The following is a 27,148-nucleotide window of genomic DNA, read 5'->3' as shown; positions in this document are numbered from 1 at the left end:
AGAAGGATGCAGCCCAAGAAGGAAGTTCTGCTTTCCCTTTGTAGGAACTACCTACATGTATGAAATGACCACACTGCCATCTTAGAAGAAGTCTCTACCTTGATGTCAGTCCCAGAACTCGGATAATATGTAACTTTCTTTGTGAAATAAACACAACTGAGACATGCTCAAGAAAAAAAATCAGGTCCAGCGTAGTAGCCTAGCGGCTAAAGTCCTCACCTTGAATGTTTTAATCCTGGCAGCCCCACTTCCCATCCAGCTTCCTGCTTGTGGCCTGGGAAAGCAGTCAAGGACGGCCCAAACCTTGGGACCCTGCACCTGAATGGGAGACCTGGAAGACGCTCCTGATCCGCTCAGCTCTGGCCGTTGTGTTCGCGTGTTGAGTGAACCAGAGGATGGAAGATCTTCCTCTCCTTCTCTCTATAAACCTGACTTTTCTTTATATCTGGCAACCTAATCAGGCCTGGGCACCTAAGAGAAGCAGTTCGTTAACATTTTCTTGCCAACTCAGCTAGTCCCCTTCGATGCGCCAGTGTGGTGGCACTGGACCATCACAGGCAGCCAGGTGGCCTGGTCTCTCACTGCAGCCCAGCACTCTGGTACTGTGTGGCAAATCCCTTAACCTGCCCATGGTGCTAACATCCTGTGAGTGCCTAATGCCCTGTATCCAAGCCAGCGCCTTGTTAAAGTGCCCAGGAAAGCACTGAAAGGCCACACAACACTCCACAATCGGAGGCCCAAGGGGCGTGCATCCCTCTCAACGACGCTACCAATCTTAAAAATAAATCAATGAGGTAAAATAGATAAATCTTTAAAAAACAACTAGGTAGCTACAGCAGTTATTTTGTTCTTAGAGGTTTGTATCTTCCACCAGTCTTTGAGCCCCCTCCACCCCAAAATTGTAAATCAAAATGTCGATGAGTGGGTAAGAGAGTCCAGATGCCCAACAGACTCTAACAGCGCTGCTTTTGAAAAGTGCCTAAGTCGATCTTCCACTCCCCAAACCGCGTGAGGGGTGCCCTGTACAGGCCTGATAAAATTCCACAAACTCAGGGTCCCACTGGAACTTTCCCCACCTGCATTTGTACTCGGCACACACCTGTCGGAGGCCTGCCTCACCCACCCCAGGTCCCCGAAAACCCACTCTGCCATGGCTTTCCTCCCCTACCCGGCTCCTAGAGAGAAGACAGCTAGTACATGTTGGATCTGTCAAGAATTTAATGGTAGCCCCTCACAACCTGCGGCCTTAAAGAGTGCAACTCTATGCAGCCTGACAACAAATGCTGAGGTCTGACATCCCCTGGGCAGGAGTCCATCCCACAGAGGAGGAGTGAACGAAACAGGGACCAAGGGCCTAGTCCCACTGGGTCGTTTGCTCCTCTTCTGGAAGAACACTCCAGTTCGGGGAGGCCACATCCCGGGCCAGCCAGTTGAAATCGTCCACGTCGTTCCAGTGATTCCTGCTCCTGTCTAAACCGGAACCCTGGAAATCCTCCTGGATGCCCGGGTAGCTCCAGGTGTAGGGGGCCACCCGGATCCCGTGGCAGTCCTCCACGATGGCCCGGCTGGTCACGTGCAGGAAGACGCGCGTGTTGGTCGTGCTGTGGACTCGGAGCTGCTGGCAGGCCACGGCCAGCAGGCAGTCACTGCAGTCCTCCAGGAACACGGAGGTGGACACGGGCCCGCAGAGCACCGTGCAGCCGCGGGCCTGGGTCAGCCTCAGCGTGTTGGGATTGCCGTAGAGTCGGACCGTGCAGTGGCTCAGGCCGGTCAGCAGGACATCGCGCTGCCGCAGCTCGTCGCCTCTCATCTCCAGGTCCTGGGACTGCAGGTTGGAGAAGCCGCACACCCAGCTGGAGTCCGGGTCTCCGTCCTGGTCCTGCCGGGGCGGCGCGGAGGCCGGCACACCGTCGACTGCATCGGCGGGGACGGCGGGGGCGGCGGGGGCGGCGGGGGCAGCGGCGGCGTCCTCCTTCCTCCGCGTCTTGAACGCGAAGCGCTTCTTGGGTTGCAGCTCCTGGCGCCGCTCGGCCAGGGCCGCCTGCAGCCGGGCCATCGCTTCCTGGCCCTGCCGCAGATCGTAAGCGGTGAGGAACCGGACCGAGTCGTTCAGCAGCTTCTGCAGCGCCTGGAGTCGCGACGCCGCCTCCTCCAGCCGCGCCACCGACCCTCCGGCCTGCTCCAGCAGCTCTTCCACGGCCGCTCGCTCGCGGGCGAAGGAGGCGACCAAGAACTCGCTCTTCTCCCCTTCGACCTCCTGGTCCTGCCGCTTCTGCTTCCGCCTGCCCACCTCCAGCTGCCGTTCCTGCTCGCGTCTCTGCAGCCGCTCGGGCACCAGGCGCTGGTCCCGCTGGGACGCGGCCGAGTCCCCGTCGCCCACACCGCCGGCCGAGCACTCCATCTTCCCTCCCTGGCTGCCTCTCCGCCCTTCCTGCCTTGCCGCGCGCCCTCCGGGAGGCCTCCCACCAACGGCCCCTGTGATAGGACGGACGCGATGACGTCCAACTCCCCGGCCTTATTTCCTTCGCCTATTGGTCCCCAGGCGTCGGAGGGGGCGGGGCCTTCGGCCAAGAAGGGGGTGGGGAGACAAAGGTCCTTGTGGATGGGTGGGGTGGGAATCGAAGGGGGGGAGCTTTTTTTTTTTTCTCTCTTAAAGGGGCAGGACTTCTATCCGGGATTGTGGGGTGAGTTTGCAGCAGCGGCAGCTGCACATGTGGGTTTGTTTATAAGAACAAGGTTAGAAACTCGCAGGCCTCCCCCTCCCCCAGCTCCTCCCTATTACCCCCTTGGCAAGGCCGGAGATCCGCCCGCGCTGGAGTGGGGAAGGCATGTGCGCGTGTGGCGGGTTGGAGTGGGGGCAGGACAGGTAGTGATGAGAAAGATGGAGTGGGGGGGAACGGAGGTTGCACCGCCCGGCCCCCGCGCCAGAGGAATCGGCAGCTGGAACAGCTGGCCAGGGAGCCGCCGGCATGCCTCTGCTGTGCTGTTTTCCTTTGCATCCCCCTTCTCCCGCGACGCACTCTCGCCGCCCGGCCATCCACGTCCTTCCCTTCCCGATGCCCCCCGCACCCACGGCCGTCCCGACGCGGACACACTCGGGTTCGGGGCGGCGGTCCCGGCGAGTCTGGAAGACGATTCCCCGGATTCGGGCTTCCTCAGGCCACCCCCCTCAGCCCCTCAGGGAAGCGGCGAGGGAGAGACTACCCGGAGCCTGGAGGTGTCGGGAGGGTTTGGTCCACCGGAAGTGAAGGAGCCCCGGCTGCAGTCGGGACCCACCCCGGGACGCTGTGGGGTCGGCGGGAGCCTGAGGCGGCCGCGACGGGCGTGTCAGAGCCGGCCTGCCTCGCAGGGTCGCTCCTTTCCTCCCCACCCGGCCGCCTGCGTGTGTCATTGGGATTTTCCGGATACTGTCTCCCTGGAAATGTCACCGACTGAGCTGCCCGTAGGAGGCAGACAGGAGAGGAAAGGAGAATTAGTGAATGAATCCTGAAGGAAGCCTGGTCGTCCCCCCCCATGTGCACTCCCACTCTCTCCCAGCCTTCTTGTTCTAAAACAACAAACACGTACATGCCCGGAGTGGACGGTGTGGCCGCCCCACGTGGCCCAGGCCCTGGGGGCGCGGGAGAACCGCCAGGATCGCTGTGTGAGGTTGTTTCCCTTTAGTTTAGGTGACCAAGGACAGGGGGAGGCTTTTGTGTTTTCTTTGGAAAAGGCGGGTTTCTCTTGCCAAAGGAGAGAGAGCTGAAGCTGGTGAATGAAAAATAGAACTGATTGCTCATGTCCAGGTCACGTGCTGGCTGCCTTGTTTGATGAGATGTTGATTTAGGTTTAGAAAAGACCTGTTTTACTAGTGAGGAGGGATGGGTCCCTCCTGCGCCTGCCTGGATTTTCTCAGGGGTTGAACCTGCCTCCTGGGGGTTTTATTGGCCACAGGGTGGCAGCTGGAGTGAAATGCAGATGGTGTTGCCCAAAATGAATCTGTGTTGGCTGCCTCCCAAGCGGAATTGAATGTCCTTTGCACTTCCAGGAGCTTCAGGTCTGCCCATCAGCAGGTTTCTGTCGAGTCCACTAGACTTTGGAAGTTTCTGGGTATTTTGAGTCAGCTACTTGCAAGGAAGGGGCACTTGAGTGTCAAACATGCACAGGCCATTGGGTGACCCAGTAGGTTGGGACAGGGTCAGAGACTGATGAGAGGTCAGACTGGGAATGGGCAGGGGTCTCTCTCTGATTTCTCTCTCTCCATCTTATTTATTCTTATTGGAAAAGCAAATTTGCAGAGATGGAGAGGCATCTCATGTGGGTACAGGGTCTCAAGGCTTTGGGCCATCCACCTCCCCTTTCCGAGGGCATTAGCAGGGAACTGAATCGGAAATGGAGCAGCTGGGACACAAACTCAAGCTTGCAGGTGGAGGACCAGCCAGTTGAACCATCGCACCAGCCCTGGTGATGTGGTTGGTCTTGGTGAAGCCTTGGCTTTTCAGTCTCCATAGGCTTCCTGGACCACGGCAGACCTGAGGTCAAGTCACGGACATACCTAAGTTCAAAAGCAGTGGGAGGGAAGGCTGTGAAACCTGTGGCCTGGCTAGACTGTATTTGCGCCCTCTTTCTGATGGGGTGGGGTGGGGAGGGTTGGATGGGTGTGCTTCCCTGAAGTAGATCCCAGCCCTTTGGAGATACCTGCACAATACCCATGGCAAACAGCTAGCAGCCAGGAGTGAGGCTGCATGCAAAATGATGGTATTAAAGGTGCCATGGACTTTCACAAGTCTTGCACAACACTTTAGATACTTGATGGTCCTATTTGTTTGATTTACCTTTTTTTACCCTTTCTTTTTATGGATTTTATTTACTTGAAAGAATCATAGAGGGAGAGACTGGGTGAGAGATTTGTCATCTGCTGGTTCACTTACCAAATGGCCTCCAGGCCCGGGTTGGGCCCTGCCAAAGCCAAGGAGCCAGGAACTGTGTCCTGGTCTCCCACATGGGTGGCAAGGGCCCAGGTACTTAAGCCACCTTCCACTGTTTCCCAGGTACATATAGCAGGGAGCCAGATGAGAGGCAGAGCAACCAGGACTCAAACCATGCTCTGAAATGAGATCCCAGCTTCACAGGCTAACATGCTGAGCCACAACTCCCGCTCCTGGAGTTATTTTATTTTATTTCTTTTTTTTTTTTAAAGATTTATTTATTTTATTACAAAGTCAGATATACAGAGAGGAGGAGAGACAGAGAGGAAGATCTTCCGTCCGATGATTCACTCCCCAAGTGAGCTGCAACAGGCCGGTGCACGCCGATCCGATGCCAGGAACCTGGAACCTCTTCCGGGTCTCCCACACGGGTGCAGGGTCCCAAAGCATTGGGCCGTCCTCGACTGCTTTCCCAGGCCACAAGCAGGGAGCTAGATGGGAAGTGGAGCTGCCGGGATTAGAACCGGCGCCCATATGGGATCCCGGTGCGTTCAAGGTGAGGACTTTAGCCGCTAGGCCACGCCGCCGGGCCCTTAAATTTTATTTTCAAGTGAAAGTAATTTTATTTGAAAAAAATCAGTAGTTTCACTTTATGTCCCTTAAAACACGGTTAATGTGTAGGTTCCTTCCTTTCTCAGTTGTTCTGTTAAGGAAGCCATCATTTGGTCAGCAGACTTTCCTACAGTCTGGGTTTTTTTTTTTTTTTTGTGAGATAGCCGAAGTTTTTTTGTTGGTTTTTTGTTTTTAAAGATTTATTTTATTTGTATTGGAAAGGCAGAGATACAGAGAGGAGGAGAGACAGAGAGGAAGATCTTCTGTCCGATGATTCACTCCCCAAGTGACCACAATGGCCAGTGCTGCACCGATCCAAAGCCAGGAGTCAGGAACTTCTTCCTGGTTTCCCACACAGGTGCAGGCTCCCAAGGCTTTGGGCTGTCCTCAACTGCATTCCCAGGCCACAAGCAGGGAGCTGGATGGGAAGTGGAGCTGCTGGGACTAGAACCAGTGCTCATATAGAGTCTCGGCACATTGAAGGCGAGGACTTTAGCTGCTAGACCACCGTGCTGGGCCCTACAATCCTTTTATCTCTGAGAACCACCAGGGGCTCCTGGCTGTTGTTCTGATGTCACCAGACTCTATGAGGAGGGTACTGGGCTATCTCAATTCCACGTGGGAAATCCAATCAGAAATGACTGACCTTAGAGTTCTCAACCTATGAGGGCACTCAAATTCTCTGTGATTTTCTTGGCAGTCAGGGTATGATCCTTGGTGTCCATACTGACAATCCTAGATGACATATCCACTGCTTCTGCAGCAGGAGCTCTTGGGAGACCTCCGGGGATCAAACCGGGACTAGGATACAGACCTTCTCTTAACCTCCTGCTCCACTCTGGGATCCCTCCTGCTCTGTGCACATTAACTAATTTAAGAGGCTGTCAGGGTTGTTCTGCAAGTTTCTTTAGTTTTTCTAATGTATAAGGCAGTTAAGAATCTGTTACCTGGGCCCGGCGTGATAGCCTGGTGGTTAAAGTCCTTACCTTGCACGCCCAAGATCCCATATGGGCGCCAGTTCTAATCCCAGCAGCCCTGCTTCCCATCCAGCTCCCTGCTTGTGCCCTAGAATAGTAGTCCAGGATGGCCCAAAGCCTCGGGACCTTGCCCCAACATGGGAGACCCGGAAGAGCTCCTGGCTTCAGATTGGCTCAGCTCCAGCCGTTGTGACTGCTTGGGGAGTGAACCATTGTATGGAAGATCTTCCTCTCTGTTTCTCCTCCTGTCTGTATATCTGCCTTTCCAATAAAAATAAATAAATCTTAAAAAAAAAAAGAATCTGTTATCTATAAATCACCTATTACAATCTTAATAAATTTACTTAAAGTCTTCTTCAAACATTCTAAGAAGGTGGAAGATTTTTCTGCACTCCTGATCTGTTGTGGAACAAAAAGAATATTATAAACAAATCTGGTTTTTCAGTGCTTAAAGGCGGTTCCACTGGGGATTCTGTCTTCTTCAGGGACAATGTTGTATTCAGGGGAGTTGCTGTACTTCCAAGGGCAGGTGAGCTGTAGGGGAACCCACAGTTTTTCAGAGGATCCATCAGGAAATTCTAAAAATAAGAGCATAACCTCTTTCTGCGGGGGTCTCTGTCACACCTTCTGTTCTTTCAAGTTCCTGTTCACGGGCGCCATTTGTTCGCTGTCCCACAGCGATGGACTTGGTGTACAGAGCCTGAATAATGCATGTGGACTAGGGTGTTGGTGAGATAGCCCTCTATAGTCTGGGTTTTGACAATTGTATTCTAGATGGTGTTTGCTTGATTTTTAAACATTGGTTGTATTGAGTTAATCACCTAATTCTATCAAGGAAAGCTCCTGTTTGTAGTTACATGTCTCAGGAAGTAAGGAATCAAATAACGAAAGCATTTAAGCCAGATAAGACTTTGGCTGTGGTTGTACTGCAGAAAAATGAGGCTCTCAGTTCTGTGCCCTCGGCGTGCATGTTGTGTGGGCTTAAAGCATGCGTTCCACAGCTGTATGTGTCAGGTATCAAACACTGTATCCATTGGTGGCTGACTTTCCTGGCACAGAGTTAGCGATGGGTGACAGCTCTGAAGGCCTGTCCTATTGCTGAAAAGGCTCCAGATTCACCTGGGAAGTGGAGCAGCGAGAGCAGCCTGTTCCTTCTACTTTTGCCCCTGGCTCTCTCCTCCCCTTCAGGAACTTTTCTCACCATTGCACACTTAGCGTGGAGGCTGCCACCTGTTATTTATCTGTCTGTCTGTTCAGCCCTGACCTTTCTGCCTTGCAGAACATGGGGAAGCCCTAAGGCTGCACAAGTGAATACCGACAGAGGTAGTTCCTGTCCCCTCGGGACAAGTAATCGATCACTTTGGCATGTAACAGTGACACCTGATAGTTGTATAGGAAAGAAGTACGTGGAGCACATCCAGCAGAAAGGGATTACATTGCAGGCAAGATCAATCCAGGCTTGAGGGGTTGGAGCTGAGGCTGGGGAGAAAAGTGGGAATTTGCAAGGAAAGGGTGAGTGAGCTTTGAGGTGTCCTCCTGGATGAACACACCTGTGGGAGTCCCCAGCAGCTAAGGGGAGGTGAGTTCCACAAGAGCTGTAGGCAGGAAGTTGGCACTCCATCTGGGTCTCCTATGTGTGTGGCAGAGGCCCAAATGCCTGGGCCATCTGCTGCTGCTTCCCAGGGTGCATTAGCAGGGAGCCGAGAGAGGGAGGGGGTAGGAGTTGGATGAGAAAGCTAAGGACAATTACAGGTGACATTTTTCTTTTTATTTAAAAATATGTTTTCAGGGGCCCAGCATGGTGGCTTAATGGCTGAAGTCCTACTCTTGCATGTTCCAGTATCCCATATGGGTGCTGGTTCAGGTCCTGGCTGCTCTACTTCCCTTGCAGCTCCTTGCTTGTGGCCTGGGAAAGCAGTAAAGGATGGCCCAAAGCCTTGGGACCCTACACACGTGTGGGAGGATGACATCAGCACCCAAGAATGGGTGGATAGTAATTTGATGCTGCTTTGGAGACTATGATGTGGGGAGAAGTGTTCTGAGGGTGTTACTTGAGTGGTTTTGATAGTTCTGAGACACTGTCAGCTTCGTTGCTGACACCAGGGTTGAAAAAACTTTCCAAGGTCCATTGGACCAAGTCCACCTTAGTGCATTCACAGGCCCAGGAACATGTTGCAAAGCTTGGCCAGGAGAGTGATCCAATCTGTGCTGCTTTCCCTCTGACAAGGCGCTTGATGTCCTCTACTGGCCTAGATGAATTGGCTGCCATGTCCCCCACGTGCATTTGGGCACCTTGTAAGGGAGACAGGAGGCTGTGTGTTGCTTTTAAATTACAGGAGTGCAGTTTCAGCCCCTCTTCAACCAGCTTCTGCCATGCAGCTTTATTTTCCCTATCTGCTGTCATCTGGAACTTCAAAATCTTTGCTCTGTATAGCCCTGAATTATTTCTTCTCAAAGCAGGATTTTGGCTTCCTAGTTCTTCGTCAGTTCTTTGTTGCTCATCACTAGTTGATCTTTCAAAGACTTCTCTGTCCATCCCTTAAGTACTTATGGGCCACAATTCTACCCTGTTACTTTAAAAGGAAAAAATATATCATTTAATTTATTTGCAAGCCAGAGAGAGAGATCTCCCCTCTGCTGGTTCACACCTACAATCACCACGGTTGGTCCAGGCAAAGGTCAGGAGCTGGGAACTTCAGCCCAGTTTGCCATGTGGGTGGCCGAGCTGCCTGAACCATCTGCTTACTGCCTCCCGGGGTGTGTATTATCAGGGAGCTGGCATTGGGCGTTGAGCCTGGACTGGAACCTGGGTACTCCAGTCTGGGATGTGGGTGTACCAAGCAGGCAACTTAACCTCTGTGTCACATGCCTGCCCTTGGTCCCTCCTTGCTTGTTCCTCTCACCTTCTTGTCTGAGTGCCCAGTCCTGTCCACATGCTCAGTGAATCTCGAATTCCTGCTTCCTCCCTATGTGTCTCTCCTGAGCCCTAACCTGAACTTCCAGCGGCTTTCCAGGTGCTGCTGTGGCACTCTCTAATATCTGAAGCATTTCCGCTTCAGATTTAAGGTGGCCTGGAAAGTCTTTACTGTCCCAGTGACCTCCTTATCCTGTTAGGTCAGCTGCTCGGTGTTGTATAACAGATCTTCCCAAAACTTAGGGCTGTTTCAAAGTTGTAGGCCCAGTGGGGGCGGGGGGGGCAGCGCCTCTGAGATGGCTTTACTCACGAGCCTGGCCTGGGACACTTGGCACTTTGTCATACTCAACCTTCTGTAAGTGGTAGCTGGCTCCCCACCCTCCTAAGGATTGGACTGGAATGACTACAATGTTACTTCTAGTGCATGTTTTAGTGGAAGCAAATCACAAAGCCAGCCCAGGCTCAAGAGAGGGCAGAACACACTGTTACTTCTCAGTGGGTGGAGCCACAAGTACTTGATGGGAGAAGAGAAAGCCTCACTACATACTGCCTGCCCAGCTGCAAACAGTGTGACTAGTTTTGCCAACATTTTTTTTCCTTAAGATTATTCTTTTTGAAAGAGTGACAGAGTGTGAGAGAGCCATCTTCAATTTTCTGGTTTAGTCTCTAAATGACTGTAAGAGCTGGAGCTGGCCTGTAAGAGCTGTAAGAACTAGGAGCCCCTGAGGGCCTCCCACTGCTTTTATTCAGCAGTCTAATTCAACTTTGTCAAGAGGACTGTGTTAGCAGGGAGCTGGGTCACAGCAGAGCAGCTGGGACTCAGATAGGCACTGCGATGTGGGATGCAGGCATTGCTGGCAGTGACTTAGCCTACACTCACTTACATGGCACTTGCACATGCCAGGCGATGGCTGACCTCTCACGTGGATGACCTCACTTAATCTTGACAGTGTCCTCATGATGTAGATGCTGTGATTATCCCCACTGAGTAGGTGGGGAGCTGAGGAAGGAAAGTTGACTTCCCCAGGGCTGGGCTGTTTCAGGAGTAGAGCTAAGATCTGAGTCCCGGCAGCCTAGCTCTTAAGTCCACTCTGCCAACACCCATCAGGCCACCATATCTGATCGTGTTCACACAGAGCATCTGAGTCTTCCAGCCTGGAGCCGTGGAGCTGTCCTTCCCTCTTACTGGCCTGCCCTATCTACAAACATGTTCTCTCTCTAATAACCTTTCTCTCCCTCTCTTCATGCCTTGCCTGCCTCCTCCCTGGTCTGAGTCTGTCCCATCACCTTTGCTTTCCCTACCCCTAAGCATTCTGTCTTTCCTCAACCCTTCATAATAAAGCCAGTCATTGGCCCCAGATTCAAAGTTGCTCAAGAATTTCCATCTCTTCCTCTTTCTCTGTAACCCTGCCTTTCAAATAAATATGTAAACAACAACAACAACAAAAATTCTTGGGGCCCTGTGTGATAGTGTAATGGTTAAGCTCCTTGCCTTGAACGCCCCGAGATCCCATATGGGCACTGGTTCTAATCCCGGCAGCTCCACTTCCCATCCAGCTCCCTGCTTGTGGCCTGGGAAAGCAGGACAGCCCAAGGCCTTGGGACCCTGCACCCGCGTGGGAGACTCAGGAGAAACTCCTTGCTTCTGACTTCAGATCAGCTCAGCTCCAGCTGTTGCAGCCACTTAGGGAGTGAAACAGAGGGCAGGAGATCTTCCTCTCTTGTCTCTTCTCTCTGTATATCTGACTTTCCAATAAAAATAAATAAATCTTAAAATAATAATAATAGTAGCAAAACCACTCCTAGCTCCCTTCTACCTGGTGACCTTGAGACTTCTTATGTGGTGGCCAGGCCTTTCTCAGCCTGTCTCGAGGGCACCTCACGGGTCTTATCCCCACTTTGCCTTGATGTAGCTGTTCTACACTTAGCTACTGCTCAGTATCCTGTCTCTATTAACTTCCATGGAGTCATCTGGTTTTTTTTTTGGAGTCATTATTTAAACATTTAAGAATACTTATGTTTATTTATTTTCCTTATATTTATTTTCCTTGAAAAGCAAATTACGGAGAAAGGGAGGAGAGCCAGAAAGAGATCTGTCTTTTGTTAGGGCCCATTTTGGTAGGGGTTTGACAGGCCAAAGCCAGGAAACAGGAGCTCCATCTGGGTCTCCCCCATGGGTAACAGAGGTCCAGGTGTGTGACCCATATTGCACTGCCTTCCCAGGTGCATTAGAAGGGAGCTAGATGGGAAGCAGAGCATCGGGACTTGAACTGGCACTCCAGTATGAGATCCGGTGTTGCAAGTCACCGGAGGCTTAATCCGTGTAGCACAGGGCCAGTTCTCTGGCTGCACTTCCAGAATCAGCACTGCTTATGCACTAGTGTGAGGAAGGTAGCGGATGCGCAGACAGCTTCCTTAGGCTAAGGGAGAGATGCAAGTCAGTGAGGCACATGCTGTGCTGCTGGGGGGAATCCTGGGTGGTGGGATCACAACAGTGACCTCTTTCAGGCCAGGAACACTGGGGCTATCTTTTGGGAAATCTAAGCTGACTCCTACAGAATGAGCAGTCTAACCAGGTGAAGGGAGAGAGCACAGACACTAATTCTTGCATTCTGTAGATATTTGCAGAGCACCCATTGTGCTCCAATCACTGTTCTAGGTATTGGGAATACTTCCCCTAACAAGAAGGGCAAGAAATTCTCTGACCGGGAGCTGGCATTTTAGTGCAGAGAGTTAAGCCCCAGCCTGTGACACTGGCATCCCATTTTGAAGCTCTGGTTCAAGTTCAGATCCAACTTCCTGTTAATGCATCTGGGAAGACAGTGGAGGATGGCCCAAGTCCTTGGGTTTGTGCCACTCATTGGGGAGGCTCAGATGGAATTTCTGGCTCTGACTTCAGCCTGGCCCAGCTCTTGCTGTTGCCACTATTTGGGAAGTAAACCAACAGATGGAAGATCTCTTTCTGTCTGTCTCTCTTGCTCTTTGTCACTAAGTTAACAAATACATCTTTAAAAGTATCTGTGACTTCATGGTTAGAAAGCTAAAGGAGGGCCCGGCGGCGTGGCCTAGCGGCTTAAGTCCTCACCTTTAACGCGCCGGGATCCCATAAGGGCGCCAGTTCTAATCCCGGCAACTCCACTTCCCATCCAGCTCCCTGCTTGTGGCCTGGGAAAGCAGTTGAGGACGGCCCAATGCATTGGGACTCTGCATCCGTGTGGGAGACCCGGAAGAGGCTCCAGGTTCCCGGCTTTGGATCGGAGTGCACCGGCCCCTTGCGGCTCACTTGGGGAGTGAATCATTGGACGGAAGATCTTCCTCTCTGTCTCTCCTCCTCTCTGTATATCTGACTTTGTAATAAAATTAATAATTTTTTTTTTTTTTTTTAAAAAAAGAAAGCTAAAGGAGCTCCATCACTTACAGCAACAGATCAGAGCAGGTGCAGGAGACCCAGGCTAGAGTAACACTTTCACACTAGGTCCCTCCAATGAGTAATTGCGTCTAACTCTGTGGGGGAGCAGGTGTGTTCTGAAGCTCCCTAAGTGCTTCTGCTGGGCAGCCAGGATAGAACAGAAACACATCACAAGTGGAGCGGGAGGTGAGAGAAGTTAGAGGGGCAGGCAGAGGGCAGCTCACCATGGACCTTGCAAGTCCTATTGGAAAGTTTCAGGTTTGTGGTGAAGGCCATGGGGCTACTGGAGGGTTTCAGCAGGATGATGACGGCATCGTGGTCTGTTTTCTCCCTTTCCCTCCGTGAAGGGTCAGTATGGCTGTGGTGTGCACAGTGAGCTCACAGGGAGCAGCAGCAAGCAAATGTCAGTCTGGGGCTAATGCAGGTGTGGGCAGTGGGGCTGGATAAGGAAGGGCAGATGTCTTCTAAAGAAGGTTTGGAAGGAGGCCAGACCAACAGTCAGGGATTTGTTTGTTTTTTGGTTTGTTTGTTTTTAAAGAGAGAGAGAAAGAAAGAAAAAAGTTGTAGGAGGTTCCAGCATGGGAAGCTGGATTTGTGGTGATTTGGGGGCCTAGGACAGTGGACAGGGATGGCAGCATTGGACAGAGCTGGATCTCAGTTGCATGTGCTGCTTGCTACCTTGTCTCGACCTGGGCCCTTGTGTATCATCTCCTCCTCCAGGAAGCCTGTCTGGGTCTCCCCTTCCTGGACTCTGGCTGTGTATGTCAGGTTGGGGAAGTTGGTAGCCTGAGCCCCTGCAAACATGGATGTGTTTGACTCCACCCCGTGTGCTTGCACTGCACCTAGGCCGCGGGAGGTGTGAAATAAATGCTTGCTAAATAGATGCTTTGATGGAGGAAGAGCTGGAAGCAGAGCCTGTCTTCTGAGGCGTGTGAATGGGAGGGGGTCAGGGCTTGTTCTGGTCTGGGGAAAGGAATGGAAGAGGCCAAAGGGCAGAGAAAGTACTGGCTGAGTGGAGCAGGAGCTCAGCCATTGGCTGTCAGGTGGAGCAGGACACTGGCGAGCTGTGTGCACAGCCTTAGGGGTGTGCTTTCACATTGCCAAAAGGAATGTGCTTTTCTTTTTTTTTTTTTTTTAAGATTTATTTTATTTTCATTACAAAGTCAGACATACTGAGAGGAGGAGAGATAGAGAGGAAGTGGAGCTGCCGGGACCAGAACCAGCGGCCATATAGGATCAAGGCAAGGACCTCAGCCACCAGGCCACGCCGCCGAGCCCAGGAATGTGCTTTTCATGCCAAAAGGAAGCGCAGTCTGTCGAAACCATCCTGCCCCTGGTTTTTTGTCTCTTCATCTTCTACCAGTGGTGATGGCCAAAAGTGGCCAGGTCTGAGTTTAACTTCTCACAAGTGGCGTGACGTTCACTAGGCAACCTGGGGCATGATTATTACACGCTTTGTGCTCATTTGGCTTTAACTGTAAAGTATGAGGAAAGAAATCTCTCTCCCAGGATGTCTGTAATATGGAATAAGGTGCTGTGTAGGAAAGCACCAAGAATTGGGCCAGCCTTGTAGGATATCCCTGACAGTCGCCAGTTTGCTTCCCCAATCTGGTCCCTCCCTGTGACCTTCTTTCCCCGTATGCCCAGCTCTCAAGGTTGGGGTAGAGCCAGATTTGACTGTGTGTCCCATGGCTTTCTCAGCACGGGCTCTTTAATGATTCTCCTGTGCTCTGGTCCCTGGTCTTTTTGAAGTTCCAGGGACTCTTTGGGCTGAGTTTACAAGTAAATAATGCTGGACCCAGTGCGGTGGCCTAGTGGCTAAAGTCCTTGCCTTGAACGCTCCCGGATTCCATATGGGCGCCAGTTCTAATCCTGGCAGCTCCACTTCCCATCCAGTTTCCTACTTGTGGCCTAAGAAAGCCTTGGGACCCCGCACTCCTGTGGGACACCCTGAGGAAGCTCCTGGCTCCTGGCTTCAGATCGGCTGTTGTGGCCACTTGGGGAGTGAATCACTGAACAGAAGATCTTTCTCTGTGAAAATCTGACTTTCCAATAATAAATAAAAATAAGTAAACAAATCTTTAAAAACAGTTTTATTTCTTTGAAAAGTAGAAACAGAGAGAGATACGGGGCTGTATTTTTTTTTCCCTCAAAGGCTGGTTTGGGCTTAAACAGAAGATAAGAATTAAGTCCCAGTCTCCCATGTAACTGGCAGAATCCCAACTAGTGAGGCTTCACCACTTCCTGCCTGAGAGCAGCTTAGCACTGTCAATATTCAGAGCTTGACTCCTTTAAAATTTTTTTTTAATTTAAAAGAGTTATATATAGAGAAGGATAGAGAAGAATTATTCATCAGTTGGTTCCCTTCTCAAATGGCTTCAGCAGCCATGTCTGGGCCAGGCTAAAGCCAAGAGGCAAGAAGCTTCATCCAGGTCTCCCAAGTGGGTAACAAGGGACTAAACACTTAGTCCATCTTTGGCTGCTTTCCCAGGCACCTCAGCGGGAGCTGGATCAGAAGTGGAGCAGCTGGGACTCCAAACAGCACTCATTTGGGATACTGGCATTGTAGGTGATGGTTTAAGGCAGTATACCACAGCAGCAGCCCCTGTGCTTCCCTCATTTACAAGAATAAAACTATTCCTGTTTGAAGAATGACCATGAAGGGAAAGGTGCAGCAGGAGTGAAACATGTGAGATGAAGAAAAGCTAAGGAGATAAGCCCCTGAGGACCTGAGGACCTGAGGACTGTGGGATGGCCCAGAAAGGCAGAGCCACTACAAGTATTGCTGTGTCAGACCAGTGGGCATTTCTTGATGCTATCTTGCAACTAGCTCTAGAGGCCGGGGTGGAAGTCTGGTATGTGCAATGTTCTCTGTTTGCTGCTTTTGAAGCTCTGATTGAAGGCAGTGTTAGCTTCTTATGAAATAGGCCCTAGAAGAGGTTGGTATTTGGCCTGCTGCTAAAGCTGCCAGTCAGAACACCTGAGTGTCATATTTAGGGAGTGCCACTTGGAGTCTCCCTCCTGCTGCTCACTGCAGCTTTTTACTAATGCAAGGCTTGAGAGACAGCAGTGGTGATCCGATGGCTAAGTCCTGGCCATTCTGGCCATTTGGGAGTGAGCCAGGGGATGTGTTTTATGTGTTTATTTCTCAGTCTCTCTCACTTACTGTCTCTTAATTTAAAAAAGTGGAAGGTGGAGGGTAAATCTGGAAGATAGAAACTTAATATATAGAAAAAAGGAGGAACCATTATATGTTTGCCTTTTGGTTTTGCTTACTGGTTTTTTCTTTAAAGATTTATTTATTTGGCTTGGTGCAATAGTGTAGTGTTTAAAGTCCTCGCCTTGAACGCACCAGGATCCCATATGGACGCCGGTTCTAATCCCGGCAGCCCCACTTCCCATCCAGCTCCCTGCTTGTGGCCTGGGAAGGCAGTTGAGGACGGCCCAATGCATTGGGACCCTGCACCCGCGTGGGAGACCAGGAACAGGTTCCAGGTTCCCGGCATCGGATCGGCGTGCACCGGCCCCTTGCGGCTCACTTGGGGAGTGAATCATTGGACGGAAGATCTTCCTCTCTGTCTCTCCTCCTCTGTGTATATCTGGCTGTAATAAAATGAATAAATCTTAAAAAAAAAATAAATAAATCAAAATAAATAACATTTTAAAAGATTGTATTTTTTTTTTATTGGAAAGGCAGATATATAGAGCGGAGGAGAGACAGAGAGGAAGATCTTCCATCCAATGATTCATTCCCCAAGTGGCTGCAACGGTTGGAGCTGTGCCAATCCAAAGCCAGGAGCTGTTCCAGGTCCCACATTGGTGTAGGGTCCCTTTCCAATAAAAAAAAAAATACAATCTTTTAAAATTTTATTTATTTTGATTTATTTATTTATTTTTTTTTAAGATTTATTCATTTTATTACAGCCAGATATACACAGAGGAGGAGAGACAGAGAGGAAGATCTTCCGTCCAATGATTCACTCCCCAAGTGAGCCGCAAGGGGCCGGTGCACGCCGATCCGATGCCGGGAACCTGGAACTTCTTCCTGGTCTCCCACGCGGGTGCAGGGTCCCAATGCATTGGGCCGTCCTCAACTGCCTTCCCAGGCCACAAGCAGGGAGCTGGATGGGAAGCGGGGCTGCCGGGATTAGAACTGGCGCCCATATGGGATCCCGGGGCGTTCAAGGTGAGGACTTAAGCCGCTAGGCCACGCCGCCGGACCCAATTTTATTTATTTTTATTGAAAGTCAGATTTACAGAGAGGAGAGACAGAAAGATCTTCCCTCTGCTGGTTTACTCCCTGAGTGGTCACAATAGCCAAAGTTGAGCCAATCCAAAACCAGGAACCTGGAGCCTCTTCTGGGTCTCCCATGCAGGTGCAGGGTCCCAAGGCTTTGGGCTGTCCTCTACTACTTTCCCAGACCACAAGCAGGGAGCTGGATGGGAAGTGGAGTAGCTGGGATATGAACCGGTGCCAATATGAAATCCCAGCATATGCAAGGTGAGGATTTAGCCACTAGGCTACCACGCTGAACTCACTTATTATTATTTTTTTAATTGGAGAGTCAGATATACAGAGGGAAGGAGAGACAGAGAGGAAGACTTTCTGTCCATTGATTCACTCCCCAAGTGGCTGCAACAGCCGGAGTTGAGCCAATCTGAAGCCAGGAGGCAGAAGCCTCCTCTGGGTCTTCCAGGAGTGTGCAGGGTCCCAAGGCTTTGGGCCATCCTCAGCTGCTTTCTCAGGCCACAAGCAGGGAGCTGGATGGAAAGCAGGGCTGCCGGAACATGAACTGGTGCCTATATGGGATCCCTGTGCATGCAAGATGAGGACTAGGCTACCGCACCAGGCCCGAGCCACATGCCTTTCTTCCAAAACATGAGTTGGATGACTGGAACTTGCCTAAACCTGGTATTCTCTAGCAAATCCTAATTGCCGCAGCCGAGAGGAATATAAGAGGCAGTTCATTTAGAAGAATCTAAGAAAGTATGCCTGATGTTTTTGTTTATAAAACTAAAGGCTGAGATTCATATATTGCTGCATCATAGTTGCTGCCATGGATTGAATTCTGTCTCATCCCTTTATTCTCTCTCTCTCTCTCTCTCTCACTCTCTCTCTCTCTCACACACACACACACAGGCTAAGGTAAATTTCCCTTCAACATCACTGGCTCAGGGGAACACTTGACTGTGGCTCCCTAAGTGCTGTAATAAATTCACTGGCAGTTGAGTGTCCGCTACTTGTACCAGCATCCAGGCACTTAGATAAAGCAAAGATTCAATGAAAGGTACTTTGGCATATCAATGCAAGGTACTATAGGAGGCCCTGGGGTGAGGAGCGGTATAAAAATGAGCAAAGCTTTAGTCCATGTCTCTGAGACTCACAATCTGGGGACAGGCATGAAGACAACCCAGCAGTATCCAGAATGTGGCACACAGTCTCAAGGAGGAAGGAAGTTCTGTGTAAGAGAAGGTGAGGGAGGAGGGGGTGGATTTGGGAGGTACCCAGAGGAAAGGATTGCCAAGCAAGAGGAATGACACGATAGAACTGCACAGGCCCCTGGCTGTAGCTAATAAATGTGGAGCCATAGCCTTTGGCATGAATTGAAAGCGGTTCGCAGCAGCAAGGTCAAGGTGTTCTTGAACCTGCAGCTGGAATCTGAGGTTATTCCAAAGCACAGGAAAACTAGTAAAGGGTTCTGAGCAGGGTGGGGGTCAGCAGCATTGGATTTTTAGGATGAGCGGGTGAAGAGGATGGCTTGGGATATGCCACTGGGAGACCATTGCCATGGTTCATTGGATAAATGATCGCGACTTGGCCGAGGGCAGTAGCAATGAAGTGGAGGTTACTCAAGAATGATTTGTACTCAAAAGTCCGTCTGTGAATTTATAATGGGCATGAACTTACCCAACCACAGGAGTGATTAGGTCAGCTGGCCAGAGCACAGCTTTTGGAATGAAGTGCATTAATAATCAAAGGATTACTCAGTGAAAATGGGCTCAGAGGAAAGGAGCTGGATGGCCTGAAAGGAGCTTTCGCTCCTCCCCTAGCAGTTGCCGCATGGCAAAGAGCCAGTGAGGCTTGGGGAGTTGTTATCTCCTCTGAAATGCTTGTGTGCTGGTCGGTGCAGGGAGGAACTAGCCAGTGTGTTTAAGGACTGTTTGGTTGCAACTTGGCGGACTTAGTCAAAGATGAGCAGGTGACGCGAGGAGGAATTACAATGAAAGGAAAACTTCCAACCCCAGAGCTAGAAGAGTGGCAAGGCTTCAGTGGGAGCTTATGTTCATTCTGCCGTTCACCTCACCCAGACCCCATGACGAGAGAATCTGCCTTCTTCCCAACACACTGACCCTCTGTTCCCGTGCACTTGCATAGGCCCCAGTACACGTGCTGTAAGACAGTGATCTTGACCCCTACCTATTCTTTCCAGCTTGCGTCCACTTCTCACAGGTACGCATGTCCCAGATACTAATGCCCAGAAGACTGGGTCCAGTAGTTCTAGGGTGCTGGCTAAAGATGTGAAGTGACCAATTCTTTTGGGGAAAAAAATAAAATGGTAATAAGCTATGGGTAACTGTAGCACAATTTAATCTCCTCTAGATTTTGTGTTAATTCAGCGTATGAGTTGTCTATTGCTCTCTAAGAAAGTACCACCTAAAATGTGGCAGCTTAAAACAAGCATTTCTGTCATTGCAGACAAAGGAGTCAGGAATCTAAGCACAGCTTAGCTGGGACTTCTGCTGGGAGCTCTTGGAAGAACCTAGTTTCAGTGGTCCTGTGGCAGAGATGATCTGTGTCCTAGATTATTCATAGGAATGCCCAGCTGGCAGCAGGAGGCCTGGTCCCCTCCCTGGCTGCTGGCTGCAGTCCTCCACCTCACAAGACTCTCCCATGACTCAGGAATCTCCAGAAGTGGCAGCCAGCTTTCCCTAGAGTGATCCCAGGAACACCAGCTGGGCCAGCCCAGCCTGATTTGGGATGGTGAGTGAGCATAAGCAGTCCCAAGTGTTTACTTAGTGCCTGCTGTGCACACCGGAAAGGAAGGGACAGCTCTGTGATGCAGTGTAGGGAAACCCCGATCAGCACAGTAGCAAGGTGTCTTCTGGGTCCTCCCAGCTGTCCGCTCATTTTCACACAGCCACCACCTCACTCTTCACAAAGGCAAATCTGTTCACAGCATTCTCTCACTGGATCCTCTTTGAAAGTGCTTCAGCCACAGTAAGACATACATTTTTCCATCACAGACCAGGAGGCACAAAGGTCCTCAAAAAGTTCGCAGAAAATGTAGATTAGGAAAAACTATGCTTGCATGTGAAAAAAAATTTTTTTGCAAGAACATGAATTTTTTATAAGTTATTTTCTTTTTTTAAGATTTATTTTTATTGGAAAGGCGGATATACAGAGAGGAGGAGAGACAGAGGGGAAGATTTTCCATCCAATGATTCACTGCCCAAGTGAGCCGCAACGGGCCGGTGCTGCGCTGATCTGAAGCTGGGAACCTGGAACCTCTTCCGGGTCTCCCACGCGGGTGCAGGGTCCCAATGTATTGGGCGGTCCTCGACTGCTTTCCCAGGCCACAAGCAGGGAGCTGGATGGGAAGTGGAGCTGCCGGGATTAGGGATTAGAACCGGCGCCCACATGGGATCCTGACGCGTGCAAGGCGAGGACTTTAACTACTATGCTATCGTGCCTGGCCCAACATGAATGTTTTTTAAAAATACGTGTGTGTGTATATATATATTTTTTTCTTACTTTTTTGGAAAGCAAGGAAAGAGAGAGAGATGCTCCATCAACTGTTTTACTCCCCAAATTCCTGCACTAGTAGGGCTGGACCAGGCCGAGGCCAGGAGCCAGGAACTCGATCCTGCTTCCCCATGTGAGTGGCAGAGACTCAAGCAATGAGACAACATTTCCTGCCTCCTCAGGATTCCATTAACAGAAAGTTGAATAGAGAGAGAACCAGGCTCTCTGAAACGCGAAGTAGGCATCCAGAGCTGTGACTTAACCCACTGCGCCCAATGTCCACTCCTGGACCGAAAAACCTACTTCTAACTTCTCTAAAATACTCTTTTAAACAGTTTTGCTTTTTGGACCCGGCAAAATGGCTCAGTGGCTAAATCTGAGCTCACCTTGCACTTGCTGGGATCCCACATGGGCTCCGTTTTGTGTCATGGTTGCTCCACTTCCCATTTAGCCCTGTTTGTAGCCTGGGAAAGCAATGGAAGATGGCCCAGAGCCCTGCGATCCTGCACCTGTGTGGGAGATCCGGAAGAAGTTCCTGGCCCCTGGCTTAAGATTTGCCCAGTTCCAGCCTGTTGCAGCTGCTTAGGAAGTGAACAAGTGGATGGAAGATCTTTCTCCCTGTATCTCCTCTCTGTAAATCTGCTTTTCCATTAAAAATAAAATTAATCTTCAAAAATTATTTTTTGCTTATTTGAGAGAGTCAGAGAAAGATTCTGCATCTTCTGGTCTGTTCCCCAAATGTCCAAAATAGCCAGGGCTGGAACAGGCTTAAGCCAGGAACCTGGAACTCAATCAGGGTCTCTCGCATAGGTAGCAGGGACTCAGGTGCATGAGCCATCACCTAACTGCCAGCCATGGTGCAACCTTGGCAGGAAGCTGGAATCAGACAAAGGAGTCATGACTCAAGCCCTGGCACTCTGAAATGGTGTCCAGGTGTCCCCAGCAGCACCTTCACTGGTGTGCCAAATACCTGCCCCCAGCACAAACTCCTAATTCCTTTTTCCCACAAATGTTTGAAGTGTCCAGGCACATCTGTAGACACCTGTATAGCTTACACAAATTTCTAAGGAGTTGACATCCTCCCTACCTGCCATGTGTTCTGATATTCTGTAATCTAGGCCATCTGTGTGTGTGTAAAAGCTGGTCTCTGTCTCAAGAACGTCACCAGCTATTACCCTGTGATCCATCTGGCAGGGCTTCCCCTTCTGGTATATTTAAGAATTTCCCAACCTCTACACTCTTGGGGTGCTCCACCTGAAGCTGTCTTCTCTCTTCCCCCACACTGGAGAACTCTTAATCAGCCATTACAATTCAGTTATAAAGTATCGCCTTCTTTCTACCCCCTGTTCTCTCCTGTAAGAGCATCTCAATGACACCTGGGGTCAGCACGGTGCCCCCTCGGAGCCTATCCTAAGACTACTCCCCAAAAAGCTACATTGTATTTTCATTTCATCTCGATAAGAACGGAAGTTTTTAAGGCTACTGAACAAATTAGCAACACACAAATGACAGTGCAGCAAATGAGCAGTGTGCAGGGCTGGGTGTTGCGGGCAGGTTTCCTGTCGGTGGAACCACGTGCACAGGGAGAGAGGATCCCTCCCCCTGCGGGCCGTCGTCTGCCGGAGCATCCATCCATCACAGGTACCTCCACACCGGAACTTGCTGCCGCGTTCCCTGCTGCGGTTCTGGTTTCTCTGCTTTTTTCTTCCCCCTACTTTACTCGTCTGTGTTGCTGGAGACTGCGTAGGGAGAAACGGAGCCTTAGGCAGAACAGAGAGGGAGGGTCCCCCATCTGCACACCCGCCCAGAGGGGCTTTCCTGTGTGAAGTGGTACGGAAGCAGGGTTTTGAGGTTTTTGAATATTTGCTTCTGAGTATCTAACGAAGAGATTTGTTTACCCACACGTGCACAATCTTGGCAAGCTAGCAACCTTAACAAGATTATCTTCTGGTTGGTTTTGCATGTATGCGGTTTATGTTTTTGAGAGGGGAGAATTTACACTTTGGTTAAATTGTAATGAGATGCAATGGCTGTTTTTTAAATTGCTGTTAACTTAAGGGTTGAAGCAAATAGAATTCCCCCCAGGCCCAGCCTCTTGGGAACAGCCCATAGATTGTGCTGTGTGAGATGTAACCAGAGAAGGGGAAAAAAAAAAAAAAAGGAGCAGAAGCAATTAAAGTGTTTCTTCTCCAATATTCTCATTTCTGCCTTGGTCCACAGCTGTGTAACTGCTGAAAGATAGGCTGACTTGATTGTGGTGTGTGCATATTTGGGGGAGGGGAATGGAGATGAAGCTAGACTGTGAACTGAGTGGAATGAGTGGGCTAGAAATACGCATGTCAAATGCAAAGAGTCATTCATTTCAAGCATTGCTTTTCAAAAGAGAGTTACCTCCATTAGTGGATCAGGGAAACCTTTTACAGGGTTACTAACAGCATCTTTAAAAAGATAGCCTGAACCTGACCTAGCCTTTGGCCCATTGGCTGAGAAGACTTGGGGAGGGAGGTAACAGGAGAAGGGGAGAAGGGGGAAGGGGGAAGAGGAAGAGAAAGGGTAGGGAGCATGCTCCACAGGCTTCCTCCTCAGACATCTGCAACTATCTAGCCAGGAGCCAGGAGCACATTCTGGAGCTGTCTCCAGGATGTCAGGGATGCAACTATTTGAGCCATCACTTGCTGCCTGCTAAGGTCTGCATCAGTAGGAACCTTGATATCCAATGCAGGCACTCTGAAGTAAAAACACACATCTAAACTGGCATCTGACGTATAGCCCTTAGGGATATGCCTTACACCCCCAGAAATCTTTTTTTTTTATTCGAAAGTTAGATTTACAGAGAAGAAGAGAGTCAGAGATCTTCCATCCATTGATGACTCACTCCCCAAGCAGCCACAATAGCCAAAGTCAAGCCAATCCGAAGCCAGGAGCCAGGAGCCTGGAGCTTCTTCTGGATCTCCCACACGGGTGCAGGGTCCGAAGACTTTGGGCCATCCTCTGTTGCTTTCTCAGGCCTCAAGCTGGGAGCTAGATGGGAAGTGGAGCATCTTGGACATGAACCGGCACCCATATGGGATGCCAGCGCTTGCAAAATGAGGATTTAGCCATGCAGCCATGACACCAGGCCCCCTATTTTTTTCCTTAAGATTATTTTTATCGATTTGCAAGAGTGACAGAGAAAGGGAGAGACAGAGGATGAGATGCTGTGTTTGCTAGTTGACTTCCCAAATGGCTACAATGGCTGGGGCTGGGTCAGGTTGAACCAGGAGCCTAAAGCTCCATCCAGGTTTTGCACTTTGGTTGTCAGGGGCCTGAGCACTTGGGCTGTCATCTATCTGCTGCTTTCCCAGACGCATTAGCAGGAAGGTGGAGTGGAACAGCCAACACTGGGCAGGCACTCCACTGACAAGTAAACCCGCTGTCCTGCACACAGACCTCAGGAATGTGTATTTCTGATTCGCTTCCCCAGGTGGTGAGGTGCAGTGCTAATGGAATGTGTTTTTTGTGCTCATTTAGACAGGAGATTGCTGGGAGGCCAAGCAAGAGGTGAGAACCTGAATTTAGGTGGCTGGCAAATGATGGATTAGAGGGACTGGCTTCAAAGATTTGGGAGATGGGTTCCATGGTTTGATGGAGAAGAGAGAATGTGCAGGAATCCCAGACAATGCCAAAAAATCTTGGAGTTAGTCCCAGGAGAACAAAAAGTGCTACAAACACGGATGGGAGGGCCCGGCAGCATGGCCTAGTGGCTAAAGTCCTCGCCTTGAATGCGCTGGGATCCTATATAGGCGCCAGTTCTATTCCCTGTAGCTCCACTTTCCATCCAGCTCCCTGCTTGTGGCCTGGGAAAGTGGTCGAGGATGGCGCAATGCTTTGGGACCCTGCACCTGTGTGGGAGACCTGGAGGAAGTTCCTAGCTCCTGACTCCGGATTGGCGCAGCACTGGCCGTTGCACTCACTTGGGGAGTGAATCATCAGACAGAAGATCTTGCTCTCTACCTCTGTTTCTCCTCCTCTCTGGATATCTGACATTGTAACAAAAATAAATAAATCTTTAACAACAACAACAACAAAAAACACGGACAGCAGAGGAAAAGAGAGAGAAAGCAAAAACTCAGAGGGCAAGGTAAGGAGTTTTGCCTTATCCCTGGTCAGTCACAGGAGGAGCTCCTGAGATTGTCCCCTGGTCTGGAATGAGCTGTCCCCCGCTGTGACCTGTGACCCCTACACAGCCTCCTCATGATTGTGTTTTTGGTTTTGGTTTTTAAACATTTTTTTTAAAGATTTATTTATTTTTATTACAAAGTCAGATATACAGAGAGGAGGAGAGACAGAGAGGAAGATCTCCCATCCAATGCTTCACTCCCCAAGTGGCAGCAATGGCTGGAGTTGAGCCAGTTGGAAGCCAGAAGCCAGGAAATTCTTCCAGGCCTCCCACATGGGTGCAGGGTCCCAAGGCTTTGGGCCATCCTCGACTGCTTTCCCAGGCCACAGGCAGGGAGCTGGATGGAAAGTGGAGTCGCTGGAATTAGTACCGGCGCCCATATGGAATCTCAGAGCATTCAAGGCAAGGATTTTAACCACTATGCTATCATATCGGGCCCCGGTTAAAAATTTTAACAGACACATGAAAGTTGTGTATAGTCATAGATACTCTGATGTTTCATTGCATGATTGTATCCTGTAAATTATCTAGTCAGGGTGAATATTTTTTTTTAAGATTTATTTTTTTTTTTTTATATTACAAAGTCAGATATACAGAGAGGAGGAGAGACAGAGAGGAAGAGAGACAGAGAGGAAGATCTTCCGTCCGATGTTTCACTCCCCAAGTGAGCCGCAACAGCTGGTGCTATGCTGATCCGATGCCGGGAACCAGGAACTTCTTCCGGGTCTCCCATGCGGGTGCAGGGTCCCAAAGCTTTAGGCCGCCCTCTACTGCTCTCCCAGGCTACAAAGCAGGGAGCTAGATGGGAAGTGGAGCTGCCGGGATTAGAACTGGCGCCCATATGGGATCCCGGGGCGTTCAAGGCGAGGACTTTAGCTGCTAGGCCACACTGCCGGGCCCTACCAGGGTATTTTTATCCTTTCAAGCATTTAATACTTTTTGATAGTGAAAGCATCATAGAACCTGTTTTCTAGGATTTAAGAAATAAGTCTGGGAAGGGGGGACTGCGGCTCAAGTGGGTAATTCTGTACTCTAAGCACCAGAGAGCCATGTGGGTGCTGGTTCATGTCCCAGCTGCTCCACTTCCCATCCAGCTCCCTGCTTGTGGCCTGGGAAAGCAGCAGAAGGTGGCCCAAAGCCTTGGGACCTGTACCTGTGTGGGAGACCTGGAGGAAGTTCCTAGCTCCTGGCTTTAGATTAGCTCAGTTCTGGCCATTAGGGCCATTTGAGAAGTGAAACAGTGGATGGAATCTCTTTCTCCCGCTCCCTCTTAAACCTGCCTTTCCAATAAAAATAAATAAATCTTAGAAACATTTCAATTCTTTTTTTTTTTAAGATTTATTTATTTCTATTGCAAAAGCAGATCAGATTTACAGAGAGACGAGACAGAGATCTTTCATCCACTGGTTCACTCCCCACATGGCCGCAAAGGCCAGAGCTAAGTTGATCCCAAGCCTGGGACCAGATTTCCCAGGCTGTAAACAAGGAGGTGGGTGGGAAGTGGAGTAGCTGAGACATAAGCTGACCCACATATGGGATCCTGGCACTTGTAAGGTGAGGATTTAGTCACTGAACCCATCTCACCAGGCCCCAGAAACATTTCAATTATTAAAAAATGAAAATACATATATGGGACATTAACTACTGTGATCCTCCTGCACAACAGAACCTCGGAATTTCTTCGTCCTGTGGAGTTAGAACCCAGGACACAGCATTTAACCTTCCCCCATTCTTCCCTCCCCATGGCTCCTCCCCAGCCTCTGGTAAGCACCATCATGTTTTTAACGTCTATGGAGATCACCTATGATTTAGACTCCATGTGTGAATGAAATCATATGATATTGGTGTCTCTGTGGTTGGCTTCTTTCATTGTTAAGTACCTCCAGTCTCATCTGTGTTGATGCAGTGTGACAAGACTGCAGCATTTTGATGGCTGCATGTGGGCTCTGATTATATTCTGATTCTTCCTAACTCCACTCCTCAGGGACATCTGTCTGATAGTTACCTGGTGAGGTTTACTGTGAAAGAGAGGTGTCAACATTTGCGGGTACAAGGGTACTGTTGCTCAGTACTTACGGTCCCACGGAAATGGAATATTTTGAAGACAGAGAAGGAATTGTATGATCTGGGAGTATTTATGTAGTCTGTAAAAATGCCGGATTAGCTTCCTGTGCTCAGGTAAGAATGCAGCCTTTTGCTAATCAAAATACTTGTGGTTACACAATGTTGAACATTTAAAAAATATTACTATTGTTTTATTTCACATGAGAGAGAGGGAGAGCAAGCTCCTGTCCTCTTACTCACTGCCCAGATGCACTTGACTGCCAGAGCTGGGAGAGATGTGCGCCAGGAATTCAAGTCTGATCCCCCACATGAAGTGGCAGGGCCCCGTTAGTTGAGCCTCCATCACCATCCTATGTTGGTCT

At 50.0% G+C, this 27,148-nt stretch overlaps 2 protein-coding genes across 2 annotated transcripts in view; one reads left to right on the top strand and one right to left on the bottom strand.

The window, feature by feature from the left end:
- Positions 1–1,200: 1,200 nt before the first annotated feature.
- TBCC (tubulin folding cofactor C) lies at positions 1,201–2,466 on the bottom strand. Its single transcript, XM_004590505.2, has one exon. The coding sequence runs from the start codon at positions 2,399–2,401 to the stop codon at positions 1,355–1,357; it is 1,047 nt and encodes a 348-aa protein (XP_004590562.2). The 5' UTR covers positions 2,402–2,466; the 3' UTR covers positions 1,201–1,354.
- A 174-nt stretch (positions 2,467–2,640) lies between these two features.
- BICRAL (BICRA like chromatin remodeling complex associated protein) overlaps positions 2,641–27,148 on the top strand; it is a 102,140-nt gene continuing 77,632 nt past the window's right edge. The window contains exon 1 of the mRNA XM_058662673.1: positions 2,641–2,684. The gene's annotated coding sequence lies outside the window, so the exon portion shown is untranslated. The remainder of the gene's footprint in view (positions 2,685–27,148) is intronic.

The sequence above is a fragment of the Ochotona princeps genome, chromosome 1 (assembly GCF_030435755.1).
Source record: "Ochotona princeps isolate mOchPri1 chromosome 1, mOchPri1.hap1, whole genome shotgun sequence".
NCBI lineage: Eukaryota > Metazoa > Chordata > Mammalia > Lagomorpha > Ochotonidae > Ochotona > Ochotona princeps.
The sequence above is the reverse complement of the archived record's forward strand: the minus strand, read 5'-3'. Positions and strand labels throughout refer to the sequence as shown.

Coding starts and splice junctions, on each gene's coding strand:
- TBCC (XM_004590505.2), bottom strand. CDS start 2,401: ATGGAGTGCTCGGCCGGCGGTGTGGGCGACGGGGACTCGGCCGCGTCC.